This window comes from Pelobates fuscus, chromosome 4 (genome assembly GCF_036172605.1).
Source record: "Pelobates fuscus isolate aPelFus1 chromosome 4, aPelFus1.pri, whole genome shotgun sequence".
Classification (NCBI taxonomy): Eukaryota; Metazoa; Chordata; class Amphibia; order Anura; family Pelobatidae; genus Pelobates; species Pelobates fuscus.
In genome coordinates this window covers 162849970-162865304 of record NC_086320.1, presented here as the reverse complement: position 1 = coordinate 162865304, position 15335 = coordinate 162849970, and the positions used below count along the sequence as shown (strand labels likewise).

The 15335-nt window shown below is 41.3% G+C and overlaps 1 protein-coding gene across 1 annotated transcript in view; it reads left to right on the top strand.

The window, feature by feature from the left end:
• The window catches only part of SYCP2L (synaptonemal complex protein 2 like), a 139182-nt gene that overhangs the window by 6756 nt on the left and 117091 nt on the right, over positions 1-15335 (top strand). The window contains exons 5-6 of the mRNA XM_063453060.1: positions 3850-3951; positions 7100-7127. Coding sequence (XP_063309130.1) covers positions 3850-3951; positions 7100-7127 — 130 coding nt within the window. The remainder of the gene's footprint in view (positions 1-3849; positions 3952-7099; positions 7128-15335) is intronic.

Below are 15335 nucleotides of genomic sequence, written 5' to 3'. Positions count from 1 at the left end.
GAGCCCTGAGAAAAAAGGTGGAGGAAGGGCCAGGAGAATATTGACTCCTGTTTTTATTAAACATTTTATTATTCAATCACTAAAGCTAGAATAATTCCTAATTTTACAACAAGACAAAAGGCTCATATTTGGCAGTTTCAACACTCCAAAAGATGAGACAAAACCACATAAGAACAAGGATGAAAGTTAAATGCTCAGAAGGTAAACCAGTCTGCCGAGGTCAGAATTTCAGTTGAATTCACAGCATTAAAAATTACTTTTTGTTAGCCAAGTTTACAGCAGCACAGAATGTGCTCCAATTGAGTGGTTAGCACCAACAAGAGAGAAAAGCCAATGAACTCACCTGGCAATAGAATGTGAAAAGACTGGCTTGTGCGGGGGAATGTACAAGATGACAATCTGACCATTAGATGAATGGTTAAGGTGCTTGTGGATTTCAGATTTTGTCAAAGGCAGCAGGCCACACAGAGTTGAAGCTCTGGAAAAATAGGGATAAGACATAGAAGAGGAATTCGTCATAGTTCTACGTCACGCTAAAAAGGAGACCTTTTCAGGAGAGAAAAAATATAGAATCCACAATAAAGATGTGAATATCTAAAACATGATGAAATTAAACAAAACAAAAAACAAGAGCAGGCTTGGCCAATAGTTGTCAAAGGAACAAGGAACAATGCATAGAACCAGGAGGTCTAGCCAAGTGGACTCTGACGAGTGGGCAAACTAAAGGCTCCTTGGCAATGACTAGATCATAAGGGAACATGACCAGCTGAAATAGCCAGTCTTAAAAGGTTAATGGTGCAGTACGACTTGCACTGGTAGAAGAGAAAAGACAGAAAGTTAAGAAAGGCAGTCAGAGAAGTTGTAAGGGAATCCACCTGTTACTCCAAATATCAATTATTTCAGGCACATCTAGGTATGGTTTTCTACTGCCAGGAGTCCCAGACCAAGTTTCTAGAATCATGAGATAATCCAGACAAACACTAGAAACTGTCCAGGCTAGTAGAGGGAGATAGTTTTGCAAGATCAGAGGGTGAGGGTCCCCTTGAGGATAGATTTGTTGTGGGGCAACAGCAGAGGATTGTTTGCCAACATCTACAAGAACATAGGGAGCCAATTCTGAGTTTGCCACCGTGGTGTGATTAGACACATGATCATAACATAACACCACTGGCACTCATAAAGGGCAGAAAGGCATACGCTCTAAGAGTCAGCCACTGATGGAGAAAGGCATCCACCACCAAGTTCTATGAATCTGAGGATATGATGATTCATCAAGGTTGTGAAGTGAAACTCCTCATTCCTCAAGATGAAGGAATACAGATTGACTAAGCATAAGTTGCTGGAATCCTTCCAGTGCTATGAGAACCAATTTTTGATCAAGATGTCTGAGCCTAGAGGTTACTTTACCCTGAGAGAGATGGTCCGGTCCTATCAAGTGGATAAAGCCACTATAGGTGAAACGCGTTGTGTATATTTTATATATTTTACTCTATATTCCAAATAAAGGTATTTTGGCTACTTTTAAATAACTCTGTGCCATTTTACTCTTTTATTTATTATTTTTAATTTTGCTTGGTAGTCTGATTTTATCTTTCCTGCTGAGTATTACTCCAAAGACATCCGAGGTGGGGATTATACCACTCACGCCTAAGTCATTGAGCAGTCCGCCTGCTCAATCCTATGCGAGTACACATTTTATAGTTTCTACTCCTTTATATAAGATTTTATACAGTGAGCACTAGTCGTTGTCTCTCTTCTCCCTTATGATCTACATATCGGCAAAAGACTTGACCCTCTACACTCCTCCTACAAGTGGGGATTATACCGCTGTACGCTAATCATACTAGAGCTGGCTTAAGCTCTACTAGGCGTGAGTAGGACTGTATTAGACTCTGTTATTATATACACCATCTTTACCAGATGTACTGCCCTATCATCTGTTTTTCTCTTCCACATACGGAGTAAAAGATCAATACTTCTCTACGTATCCTATAAGCGGGGATTGTACTGCTGTATGCCATCCACACTATAGCTAGTTCAGCTCTACTACACGTGAGTAGGATTACTATAGATCTCTTCTTCTTGCATATCAACCCTCTTATCAGACATATTTGCACTATTATTTCTTTCTTTCTTTACATACGGATCCTGTAAAACCAACTTCAAGTGACCTTTAGAGAGAATACTCCTCCACATAGGCCGTCGGCGCCCCATCAGGCCCAACTAAAGACTTTGTTCTGGCACCACTTACACTTTGGAATTTGTTCATTTCAGCTGCACTTTAGCCAGCTTTGGCGCAACCTTCTTCTGTTTTGTCTTGTATATTAAAGGTGATGAGCCTTGAGTCTTTATTGCTTGGTGATATCAGCTCACAGGGAGATTGCATGAATGGTGGAAGATAACAGGCCTATAACCCTGATGAGACATCAGAGAGGTACCACGTTCTAACACGCAGTAGCATGGATTTCTCTATCTTTCCATCTTTGCAGATGAAAAATGTAGGATGGCCACCTGCAAGTCAACATTGAAACTGAGGAATTGGACCAAGTGAAGGAGAGAATTGTTTTTTGCCCTTAAAGGGAGCTCAGCTGGAAACTCAACCCACCTTCTTAAGAGAAGACTTTCATGAGTTAAGTGAACACAGCCACATGATGGTTCAAGTCATTGATGAAGTGTACAAAACAACCTCTAATTGGCTGCTAGGCCAAGTTGTTTGGTGCTCAGTTCAGTAAGCTTGGATTCAAGCATTAACAAAGTTGCATGTCTACATTCCCTGGACAAAATCCACAATAACAGTCATTCAAGATATATAAGGAAAGAGCCTGAGCCAAAACTCTCCAAGAGCTACAGCAGCAAAGAGGAAGGGGAAATGATGGTCTAGGCCAGGGGTCAGCAACCTATGGCACGTGTGCCATACATGGCGCTCAAGGCTGCCAGAGCCAAACTGGCTCTGGTTTGTCAGGAGTTTCAGTGTGACGTTAGATATCTGCTAGTGCAACCCGAGCAGTAATTGCAGAGGGTGAGGGACAATCATCAATTTATGCATTGCAGCACTTAGTGGAAGTCTCAAATCACTTTCTCCCAGCACCTGTGAACGGGAATCCGCACTGGAGTAGAGCAGCGCAGAGTAGCTTTCACTGCTCCTCTCCCTGACCTGCACCTCAGCAGCACAGTTCTGACTGGTCCTCTGGGAAGTCACCCACACTGCTAGATCTACACAGAGCTGCAGAAGAAGCCTCCTCCTCAAACAAATGATACAAACTGCTCAGAGACACACAATCCCCACAAAAACAACACCATTGACAATCCACATATATGCACACAACCCCACAAGCAGCCCTACACTTACACACACCATCAAACACTGTGACATATCCACATACACACACAATTCCATTAGAAGCCTCCATACAAAGCCCATATGCATAGTTATACACAATACCACAACCTACGCATGAACATATACAACATAACAGCCCACATACGAACAAATACAATGCTATAAGGCAACTGCAGCACCCATAAATAACACAAGCAGAATACGGCAGCATACAAACCTCCGTTTAAAAAAAAAAAAAAGACAAAAAAAACAACAACTAGGTCTAGCATGCCAAGGGACTTCAAAGATATTGTTTTGGCCCTGTATTACCGAGAGATTGTCTACCCCTGATCTAGGTTCTTATACTATTGGTACTCTGTTCCTCTTTGTTAAATTGTATGATATAGTTAACTGTTTCTTTGCTGTTGGAGGTTTTTAGTAAAGGAATATTGGCAAAATATGAGGCTCATGTATTGCTGCACATTGAATAACATTTGAATTTTATTTGAATTTGTTTATTCTTTTTTTACATGGTCTTATGGTTTGAAAGAACAATAGACTTTTTGAATATTTCTGGAAAAACAGACCCCTTCATATCTGCTCTTGTTGAAGACTTTTATGACACTGCATTGGTAAGTTTATCTCTCCTTCTTTTTTTCTTCTTTAATTTATAAATTAATCATCTTATTGCAATTTTAGGTTAGAGAGTGGATTTAGATCACCTCACTTAATGGGACACTCTGGGCACCAATATATTTTTAATACATTTGATAATCATGCAAAACACAAAAAGCAGTTTGCACTGAATACTGTGTGTATTAAAGTCCAATTCTTTAGAAGATCCTGGCTTGGATTTGTCCAGGCTTCAGTTGGTGATAAGTATATGTGATAAAACAGAAAATAACCAGTAATAGTGCAGATAGCCAGATACTTGGTGTAGGACACACAACAAGGATATGTGGGATCACACTCACATTTGCTAGAGCTGTAGACCAGCTCTGAGTAAAACCCCGTACAGTGGTATAATCCCCATTGATGGGTATGTAGCTCCTTAGAGGTAAGTCTCACAGCATCCAGATGAATATAAAATGGTGAAACATACAAAGCAAACCATAGTGCTTACTGTGTAAAACCAAAGCCAGGTAAAATATAAATGGTAATTTACTAACATTTAGTAGTGCAGTAACACAGCTCAAGAGAGCGCTTGGGTGATATGATCCCCACCAAGGATATAATGTTGAGTAGATTGTCCCGAGGGCAATCCTTGCCAGGGATTGGGTGCAGAGTGGAGTAGATACTTCAGGAGTTTTTAAATATGCCAGGAACAATAAAAAACAATAAAAGTAATAGAAAGTATAATAAATGGTCTTGCACGATAAAATAGGTGTAAGCCAAATAAACTTTTTTATGCTTAGAAACAATATTAAAACACACACAACGCGTTTCGCCAAACAAGGGTCTTCAAGTGTACAAGGTGTTGGGAGTATTCCTTACTTTCAGTGTTTGCAGCTTAATCTACTGTCTATATTAATTGATCCCTCAGCACTTATCCTACCATTTGTACTAGCCATTGGCTTTATTAATATGCTATATTTGTATCTTTTTATTTTTTTTAATTTTTTTTTGTTTTTGCAGAATGCTGTGCTATAAGCCTGCCTCCTTAACCACACCTCTTCACGACTTCCTTATCAAATGTTTGTACATGGCTCAGCCAGTGACAACGCTGAGTGTACTGAACTACAAGGAAGATACATAGAAGTGATCACTACATGTTAGTAGTTTGTTTGCAGCCAGGTTGTGAATTGAATGCAGCTCATTCAGTGCTTTTAGGGGATGAGCAATGTGCATACACTGATAAGGAAGTCAAAGTGGCAGGATTCTGGTGCTGCATTCTGCAAAACCATTATTTTTTTTATTGTGTGCAAAAGCTATAAAAAGATTTGAGCATGTACACAATACAGTATATCGAGGCCAAGACATGTGAAATCAAGAATGCAAATGTAAGAAACATAATACAGAAAAATAGAGGCTCCTGTATTTAGTAAGACATGTAAAAGCAAGAAAATGATGGGAATGCTGTATATCAGAAAGGTAAGCAAGTGGACAGTGGAAGAATTTATCATCATTTATAAAGAACAGCGCTTTACAAGTCTAGAAAGCTGAAAAAGGCCTTGCTCAAACTAGTTTACAATTTGAGAATATGAAGTAGGTGGATATACAGTATATTGTTTGTTTTCCTGCCCAAGAACCTTACTGGTGAGGTGGTCTGCTGGGATTTGAACCTAAGAAACCCAGCCCAAGAAATAGAGTCCTGAGAAGAGGAGTAAAATATCCAGGGGGCATATAAAAGTAGACTCCCCCTTGATCATTCTCTCTCTGCCAGACTTTTATAGGTTTCTGGTTAATGGCATTCTCTTGGAAACGTGCTGCCCATTAGCAAGTTGGGTAACTACAGAGAACAAATGAAGGTCCTTAGAAGAGCATAGTGGTTTAGAAGTTGACTTTTAAATGAGTTAAAGGGGAAATATAGTAAATGGTACTGTTAAGGGATTTGCAGTTTCGGCTATTAATTTGGACAGAAGATTTGGATAATTGTAACTCAGTGTAAAATTGACAAAAGGACAAGGTGTAACTGTATTGAAAGAGATGTTTTTGGCTGTATTATCTATCACAGATTGTTGTATGGAAATGTGGGTATTCTGGTGACTTAAAAGGAGTGAGCTGAAACAAAGGAGTGATGTGTGTAAAAATTACACCGGGGATGAAAATAACTTGTGGGAATGGGCTAGTGGGTGTTCAGCTTACATGGAGGGTTGATGGAAACTTATTTAAATATTAAATATCTATTTTGGAAGAACTGAGTTTTGGGAAATAGGTAATCCAGTTAGAAAGAAGAGATACAGCTAGTACCATGTTCCAGGAGACAGATAAGGAAAGAGTGGACTCTCTGGTCATCTAACAGGGTTTTCCACTAAGGTTTCATTTGTTGGAAACTCAACTTGTGCTGATGTGTAGATTATGTGTGGAACATACAGAGTTTGGTCCAGCAACTTAACTTTCTAGGTAACCTAATAATACAGTCCTTTTGTCAATTACCATCTTGACAATAATTTGAGAATACAGCCATAGCTATAAAGGCAAAATGGAAGCAATTTTGGAGGCAATTATCTATTCATTTATTATAGAACTCAAATAAGTGTGTGTATGTATGTAATATATATATCTTTAGTGTAGATTGGATTAGCCATATTAGTCCAGTAAACAAGATGCCAAAATATTGGCAGTATGCAATGATACCTTTTTTATTGCACTAACATAACAAGACAAGCTTTCGGGAGTTTTCCACTCTTCCTCAGGTCTGAAGCAATCTGATAGTTTAATACTTAAAACAACTGATGTTAACAGCTTGTCTGTCATGTTAGTCCAATAAAAAAGGTATCCGTGCATACGGCAATACTGTTTTTTTGACAATATATATATTATATTTTAACCCTTATTTTGATTGGAAATTAAACAGAGTTTCAATAGCCATATCGGTGTCGGGGTTGCATGATTGGACACCTCAGATTTACATTTTCGTTTTTTAAATAACAAAGTGTCATACGCTGTGCATATTAAAGAAATGTGATGTTTTTTCCAGAACAAAATTGTATGTGAGCATCCAGTGACTAGATGCAAACCGCTATAACATAACAAAAGAAATGTATATGTAGGCAATACGACTACTGTTTAACGTGTTTTTTTTTTTTTTTTTTTTTTTTTTCCTGTGTCACTTCTTAGGTTATTTGTAAAGGTAACTGTGATGAAGGTAGGTAGTCTTATTTATTGTAAATAAAGTAATAATTATGGTATTCAAGACTTTAATTCCAAATGCTTTGTAGGCAAATTTTAGAAACCTCAATGCCAAATGTATTATTTTGTCAGCCGTGTTTTAGGTTTTGTGATATAACTATGTTAAGCAAAGCACGCGACACTATATGATTAAATTATACCAGTTTTGGGTAAAGTCAGAAAATGTTGGTATTGTATCTTCTAGAACTACCCCAATGTGTCTATGGGTACACGTTTTTTATAACATTTTTGTTTGTTTCGGTTTCTTGTTTGTTAACTTGATTCAAGGATAAGATCTTTACCAGGATGGGGTTTGGCCCAGTATGTCACATTGTACTCATAATGCAGGGACAGACAAGTATGGTCCTGATGCAATCCAGGGGCGTATTAGCCGCGAGGCAAACAAGGCATTTGCCTTGGGCGGCATTTTCCAGGGGGCGGCAAAAAACGCCGCCCCCAAATGCCCAGGGCAAATGCCTTGTTAGCCTTGCGGCTAACTGACATGCCATCTGGGCGGGCGGGCGGTCTGCTGGGCGGCCGGCGAGGGACCACTTCCTCTGAGCTGTCTGCTCAGCTCCCTCGCGCGCCACACAGTGAGGCTGGGAGCCGGAATATGATGGCATATTCCGGCTCCGCCTCCCAGCCTCACTGTGCGGCGCGCGAGGGAGCTGAGCAGACAGCTCAGAGGAAGTGCTCCCTCGCCGGCCGGACGCCCGCCAGTGCCGCCCAGCAGCCACTGGACCACCAGGGAGAAATAGGACCCCCCCCCCAGCATTCCCAAAGGGGGGGGGGGGTAAATTAAAAAAAAAAAAGTGTTAAATATGTGAGTGAGTATGTGTGTGTGTGTGAGTATGTGTGTGTATGTGTGTGTGTGTGAGTGTGTGTGTGTGTGAATGTCTGTTAGTGTGTGTGTGTGTGTGTGTGAATGTCTGTTAGTGTGTGTGTGTGTGTGTGAATGTCTGTTAGTGTGTGTGTGTGTGTGTGTGTGTGTGTGTGTGTGTGTGTGTGTGTGTGAATGTCTGTGTGTGTGTGTGTGTGTGTGTGAATGTCTGTTAGTGTGTGTGTGTGTGTGAATGTCTGTTAGTGTGTGTGTGTGTGAATGTCTGTTAGTGTGTGTGTGTGTGAATGTCTGTTAGTGTGTGTGTGTGTGTGTGTGAATGTCTGTTAGTGTGTGTGTGTGTGTGTGTGAATGTCTGTTAGTGTGTGTGTGTGTGTGTGTGAATGTCTGTTAGTGTGTGTGTGTGTGTGTGTGTGAATGTCTGTTAGTGTGTGTGTGTGTGTGTGTGTGAATGTCTGTTAGTGTGTGTGTGTGTGTGAATGTCTGTTAGTGTGTGTGTGTGTGTGTGAATGTCTGTTAGTGTGTGTGTGTGTGAATGTCTGTTAGTGTGTGTGTGTGTGTGTGTGAATGTCTGTTAGTGTGTGTGTGTGTGTGTGTGTGAATGTCTGTTAGTGTGTGTGTGTGTGTGTGTGAATGTCTGTTAGTGTGTGTGTGTGTGTGTGTGAATGTCTGTTAGTGTGTGTGTGTGTGTGTGTGAATGTCTGTTAGTGTGTGTGTGTGTGTGTGTGTATGTCTGTTAGTGTGTGTGTGTGTGTGTGTGAATGTCTGTTAGTGTGTGTGTGTGTGTGTGTGAATGTCTGTTAGTGTGTGTGTGTGTGTGTATGTCTGTTAGTGTGTGTGTGTGTGTGAATGTCTGTTAGTGTGTGTGTGTGTGAATGTCTGTTAGTGTGTGTGTGTGTGTGAATGTCTGTTAGTGTGTGTGTGTGTGTGAATGTCTGTTAGTGTGTGTGTGTGTGTGAATGTCTGTTAGTGTGTGTGTGTGTGTGAATGTCTGTTAGTGTGTGTGTGTGTGTGAATGTCTGTTAGTGTGTGTGTGTGTGTGAATGTCTGTTAGTGTGTGTGTGTGTGTGAATGTCTGTTAGTGTGTGTGTGTGTGTGTGTGTGTGTGTGTGTGTGTCTGTTAGTGTGTGTGTGTGTATGTCTGTTAGTGTGTGTGTGTGTATGTCTGTTAGTGTGTGTATGTCTGTTAGTGTGTGTGTATGTCTGTTAGTGTGTGTATGTCTGTTAGTGTGTGTGTGTGTGTGTGTGTGTGTGTGTGTATGTCTGTTAGTGTGTGTGTGTGTGTGTATGTCTGTTAGTGTGTGTGTGTGTGTGAATGTCTGTTAGTGTGTGTGTGTGTGTGAATGTCTGTTAGTGTGTGTGTGTGTGTGAATGTCTGTTAGTGTGTGTGTGTGTGTGAATGTCTGTTAGTGTGTGTGTGTGTGTGTGTGTGTGAATGTCTGTTAGTGTGTGTGTGTGTGAATGTCTGTTAGTGTGTGTGTGTGTGTGAATGTCTGTTAGTGTGTGTGTGTGTGTGTGTGTGTGTGTGAATGTCTGTTAGTGTGTGTGTGTGTGTGTGTGTGTGTGTGTGAATGTCTGTTAGTGTTAGTGTGTGTGTGTGTGTGAATGTCTGTTAGTGTTAGTGTGTGTGTGTGTGTGTGTGTGTGAATGTCTGTTAGTGTTAGTGTGTGTGTGTGTGTGTGTGTGTGAATGTCTGTTAGTGTGTGTGTGTGTGTGTGTGTGTGTGTGTGTGTGTGTGAATGTCTGTTAGTGTGTGTGTGTGTGTGTGTGTCTGTTAGTGTGTGTGTGTGTGTCTGTTAGTGTGTGTGTGTGTGTGTGTGTCTGTTAGTGTGTGTGTGTGTGTGTGTGTGTGTGTGTGAATGTCTGTTAGTGTGTGTGAATGTCTGTTAGTGTGTGTGTGTGTGTGTGTGTGTGTGTATGTCTGTTAGTGTGTGTGTGTGTGTGTGTGTGTGTGTATGTCTGTTAGTGTGTGTGTGTGTGTGAATGTCTGTTAGTGTGTGTGTGTGTGTGTGTGTATGTCTGTTAGTGTGTGTGTGTGTATGTCTGTTAGTGTGTGTGTGTGTGTGTGTATGTCTGTTAGTGTGTGTGTGTGTGTGTATGTCTGTTAGTGTGTGTGTGTGTATGTCTGTTAGTGTGTGTATGTCTGTTAGTGTGTGTATGTCTGTTAGTGTGTGTGTGTGTGTGTGTGTGTGTGTGTGTATGTCTGTTAGTGTGTGTGTGTGTGTATGTCTGTTAGTGTGTGTGTGTGTATGTCTGTTAGTGTGTGTGTGTGTGTGTGTGTATGTCTGTTAGTGTGTGTGTGTGTGTGTGTGTGTATGTCTGTTAGTGTGTGTGTGTGTATGTCTGTTAGTGTGTGTATGTCTGTTAGTGTGTGTGTATGTCTGTTAGTGTGTGTGTATGTCTGTTAGTGTGTGTGTGTGTGTGTGTGTGTGTGTGTGTGTGTGTGTATGTCTGTTAGTGTGTGTGTGTGTGTGTGAATGTCTGTTAGTGTGTGTGTGTGTGTGTATGTCTGTTAGTGTGTGTGTGTGTATGTCTGTTAGTGTGTGTGTGTGTGTGTGTGTATGTCTGTTAGTGTGTGTGTGTGTGTGTGTGTATGTCTGTTAGTGTGTGTGTGTGTATGTCTGTTAGTGTGTGTGTGTGTATGTCTGTTAGTGTGTGTATGTCTGTTAGTGTGTGTGTATGTCTGTTAGTGTGTGTGTATGTCTGTTAGTGTGTGTGTATGTCTGTTAGTGTGTGTGTGTGTGTGTGTATGTCTGTTAGTGTGTGTGTATGTCTGTTAGTGTGTGTGTGTGTGTGTGTGTATGTCTGTTAGTGTGTGTGTGTGTGTGTATGTCTGTTAGTGTGTGTGTGTGTGTGAATGTCTGTTAGTGTGTGTGTGTGTGTGAATGTCTGTTAGTGTGTGTGTGTGTGTGTGAATGTCTGTTAGTGTGTGTGTGTGTGTGAATGTCTGTTAGTGTGTGTGTGTGTGTGTGTGAATGTCTGTTAGTGTGTGTGTGTGTGTGAATGTCTGTTAGTGTGTGTGTGTGTGTGAATGTCTGTTAGTGTGTGTGTGTGTGTGTGAATGTCTGTTAGTGTTAGTGTGTGTGTGTGTGTGTGTGTGTGAATGTCTGTTAGTGTGTGTGTGTGTGTGTGTGTGTGTGTGTGTGTGTGTCTGTTAGTGTGTGTGTGTGTGTGTGTGTGTCTGTTAGTGTGTGTGTGTGTGTGTGTGTGTCTGTTAGTGTGTGTGTGTGTGTGTGTGTCTGTTAGTGTGTGTGTGTGTGTGTGTGTGTGAATGTCTGTTAGTGTGTGTGTGTGTGTGTGTGTGTGTGTGTGTGAATGTCTGTTAGTGTGTGTGTGTGTGTGTGTGTGTATGTCTGTTAGTGTGTGTGAATGTCTGTTAGTGTGTGTGTGTGTGTGTATGTCTGTTAGTGTGTGTGTGTGTGTGTATGTCTGTTAGTGTGTGTGTATGTCTGTTAGTGTGTGTGTGTGTGTGTGTGTGTATGTCTGTTAGTGTGTGTGTGTGTATGTCTGTTAGTGTGTGTGTATGTCTGTTAGTGTGTGTGTATGTCTGTTAGTGTGTGTGTATGTCTGTTAGTGTGTGTGTGTGTGTATGTCTGTTAGTGTGTGTGTCTGTTAGTGTGTGTGTGTCTGTTAGTGTGTGTGTGTCTGTTAGTGTGTGTGTGTCTGTTAGTGTGTGTGTGTCTGTTAGTGTGTGTGTGTCTGTTAGTGTGTGTGTGTCTGTTAGTGTGTGTGTGTCTGTTAGTGTGTGTGTGTCTGTTAGTGTGTGTGTGTGTCTGTTAGTGTGTGTGTGTCTGTTAGTGTGTGTGTGTCTGTTAGTGTGTGTGTGTCTGTTAGTGTGTGTGTGTGTCTGTTAGTGTGTGTGTGTGTCTGTTAGTGTGTGTGTCTGTTAGTGTGTGTGTGTCTGTTAGTGTGTGTGTGTGTCTGTTAGTGTGTGTGTGTGTCTGTTAGTGTGTGTGTGTGTCTGTTAGTGTGTGTGTGTGTCTGTTAGTGTGTGTGTGTGTCTGTTAGTGTGTGTGTGTGTCTGTTAGTGTGTGTGTGTGTCTGTTAGTGTGTGTGTGTCTGTTAGTGAGTGTGTGTGTGTGTTTCTGTTAGCTAGTGAATGTGTGTGTGTGTGTGTATTTAGAAGGCGGGGCGGGGGGAGGGTGGGGGTGGTGCGGGCGGGGGGAAGGGTTGGATGGGGGTGGCGCGGGCGGGAGGGGGGCGCCTGAGTTTTGTCCTGCCTAGGGCAGCACAAAACCAGGATACACCACTGATGCAATCAGGAGCATTTTACCAAATGTGATCAAACCAAATGGAACCATCAAGATTGTCCGCTTAAATCACTGCAATGCATCTCACAGAAATACTGATGATATCCTTCCTGAGTACAGATGATTCCTCACTGAGGAGGACATAGACCATGAAATCTACTTAAAAAAACAGGTACCATTGCATAGCTCTCCCACTCAGGTACCCTGCGCAAGATACCTGTTCCAGTCATTGGGCAGAGTTGCATGCATCAGAACATCTTTGGACACCCTTTATGTACACACCAATACTCCTGCCTGTGTTATTATAATTTTTTTTTTTTTTTTTTATATAATTCTTTATTTTAGGAGTGCAGAGTTAATTACAGGCATGAACAAAGACTTGTACAGTACAATATTTCACAGTAAACAGTATAAGCATAGGAAGTCAAGAGATGCTGCACTTTTTTTGTTTTGGTAGATAGGTACATTAGTAATACAAGAAATGCTTCAATAGTGATATTCAGTGTGCGTAACAGTTGTTTGTCATATTAAGCTATGATATGTAGAGTTTAAATAAACATGCTTAAACACAGGAACTGGCACTTTGCAGGTTTGAGCTTTGTGGCTTAACCGATCCCCATCAGCTGTGGATTTGGTGCCCGGGACAAGCGTTGGGGGTCCCCCCAGTCAGTGCCCGTCCTGATCCCAGCCGGGATACATTCAGTTGGTTTGGTAGCATAAGTCCCGGGTACTTGTAGTTATTATTTTATTATTTATATAGCGCCAGCAAATTCCGTAGCGCTGTACAATGGGATGTTGACCTTTATGCCTTGACCCTCTTCAATCTGGGTTCTGCTCCTTCCATTCTACCGAAACTGCCCTTACCAAAGTGACTAATGATGTAATCTTTGTTAAAACGAAAGGTCATAACACTCTATTAATTCATTTAAACCAGGGATTGACCCATTTCTCCAGTAGCTCCTCATTATATTGTATAAATATATTATTAGCCCTAACTATAGTATTATACTTGCACAGGTCTTCCACAACAAATTGAGCAAAAACTGGCCCAATGACAATGCCAGTCAGTCTGGGTTTAGGTGTGGTATAAAATATACCAGCCTTGGCCCATATGTTGTGGGTGTGAACATCCTGTATACAATTTGGCAAATTGACAGCTCAGGGATGCGACTCTACACTTACGGTAGTTTAATTTTTGAGAGTAAAAAAGGCTTCCAGTGCACAGTTTTGCACCATAGCCACTTTAGTAAGTTGAAATACTTATGGTGGTTAAAGTGACCATTTTAGGAGTCCATACCTAATCCTAATTTGCAGTCCTTCAAACTAGCTTGTGAAAATCTATTGTTATTCTCAAGTGTTAGATCTATTTTACTCCTCTTAAAGCATGTATCTGGTATGTAAGTACAACAATCTGAAACCATTGTTGCGCATACCACTTTTATACTTTTTCCTTTCTTTTTTGGATTCATTAGTTTTTTGTTTTAGGATGGTGGTTTAGTAATAGATTGATTTGGACTTTCTGCCCTTTTCTACATCCAGCAAAGCTGGAATGAATGTCTCTAACATTTCATTTTACTTTCAGCATTTTGGCATAAGTAGGGCTATGTAAAAAAGTGTTAAAGGACTATTTGACTTTTTTAGAGGCCAAGATGAGCAATGAATCCATGATTACCAAATGCATAATTATCAGCTCCCATCCTCTTCAGTGGACTGTCATATGGGCTTGTGCTCAGTAGTGATGTCGCGAACACTAAATTTTCGGTTGGCGAACTGTTTGCGAACCGGCTAACCGCCTTTGACTTCAATGGACAGGCGCATTTTAAAACCCACAGGGGACTCTTTCTGGCCACAAAAGTGATGGAAAAGTTGTTTCAAGGGGACTAACACCTGGACTGTGGCATGCCGGAGGGGGATCCATGGCAAAACTCCCATAGAAAATTACACAGTTGATGCAGAGTCTGGTTTTAATCCATAAAGGGCATAAATCACCTAACATTCCTAAATCACTATGGATATGGATTGACACCTGACATATGACATATTGACACCTTGACATATGGATTGACACCTGTCCTCAGAGACCCTGATACACACTGACACAGAGCAGAATAGGGACTGTTCACCCTACATAGGGTCACTTGGCAGATATGGATTGACACCTGTCCTAAGGATCCCTGATACACACTGACATAGAGCAGAATAGAGACACTTCCCCCTACATAGGGTCACTTGGCAGATATGGATTGACACCTATCTTTAGAGACCTAATTGTGTAATAATGGTAATACTATTTCCTATTATATAATATTGGCAGGGGCAAGGCAATTCCCTCTAAATAGATGGGTAAAGGCAGAGACTATGGAGACTGGAGTGATAAAGTGTCAATAAGGTGATATAAAGTTAAATGTATCACAGACACACAGCCACCCTTTCTCTTAGCTAGTTTCTAGAAATGCTGGATAGGTAGAAGGGCTATAAAGACTCAGAGAGGTCTAAGAAGAATCCTCTAAACTAGCCCTAATCTCCTTAAACACCTTCAAGGGTGTTCTAAGCTAAAGCTCAATCTAAACGTTTAGATGACTGCCTGATTTCCCATCACAGATGCTGGCTAGGAATAACACTGTGCAAGACAAAGAGTGGGTCTAAGTGCACATGGTGCAGTAAAGTGTCCCAAGTGAAGTGAAAAAGAGAATAATGAGCTGGCGCCCTATCAGGGGACGTGTATATGGCATAGATTTTAGGAAGCGGGAGATGGAAAAAGATGCTTGGTCGGTCCTCCTGCTTCAAATTTGGGGCACTGCGCGTGCACTTTAATGTGCCACCAGATAGGAGTGGTGTGTTAAGTAGTACTATTCCTATCCGTTTAATCCCTGTTAAGTGCATTTCTTTTGGTTTGGTTTTTGAAGCCACAGTGCAGCACCACAGGGCCGAAAAATTAGACATGTACACATGCCTGAAAAATTAGGTATTGTTGCAGCCGCTGCTGTAGCAGCAGCCATAAAAATTTATGTTTGTTTCCCAGGCAGAAAGTGCCCTAAAACATTGCGGCTTGAACCCTAGTTGGTGGCGGATAAGTCACGCAAGTCAACCGGCATTC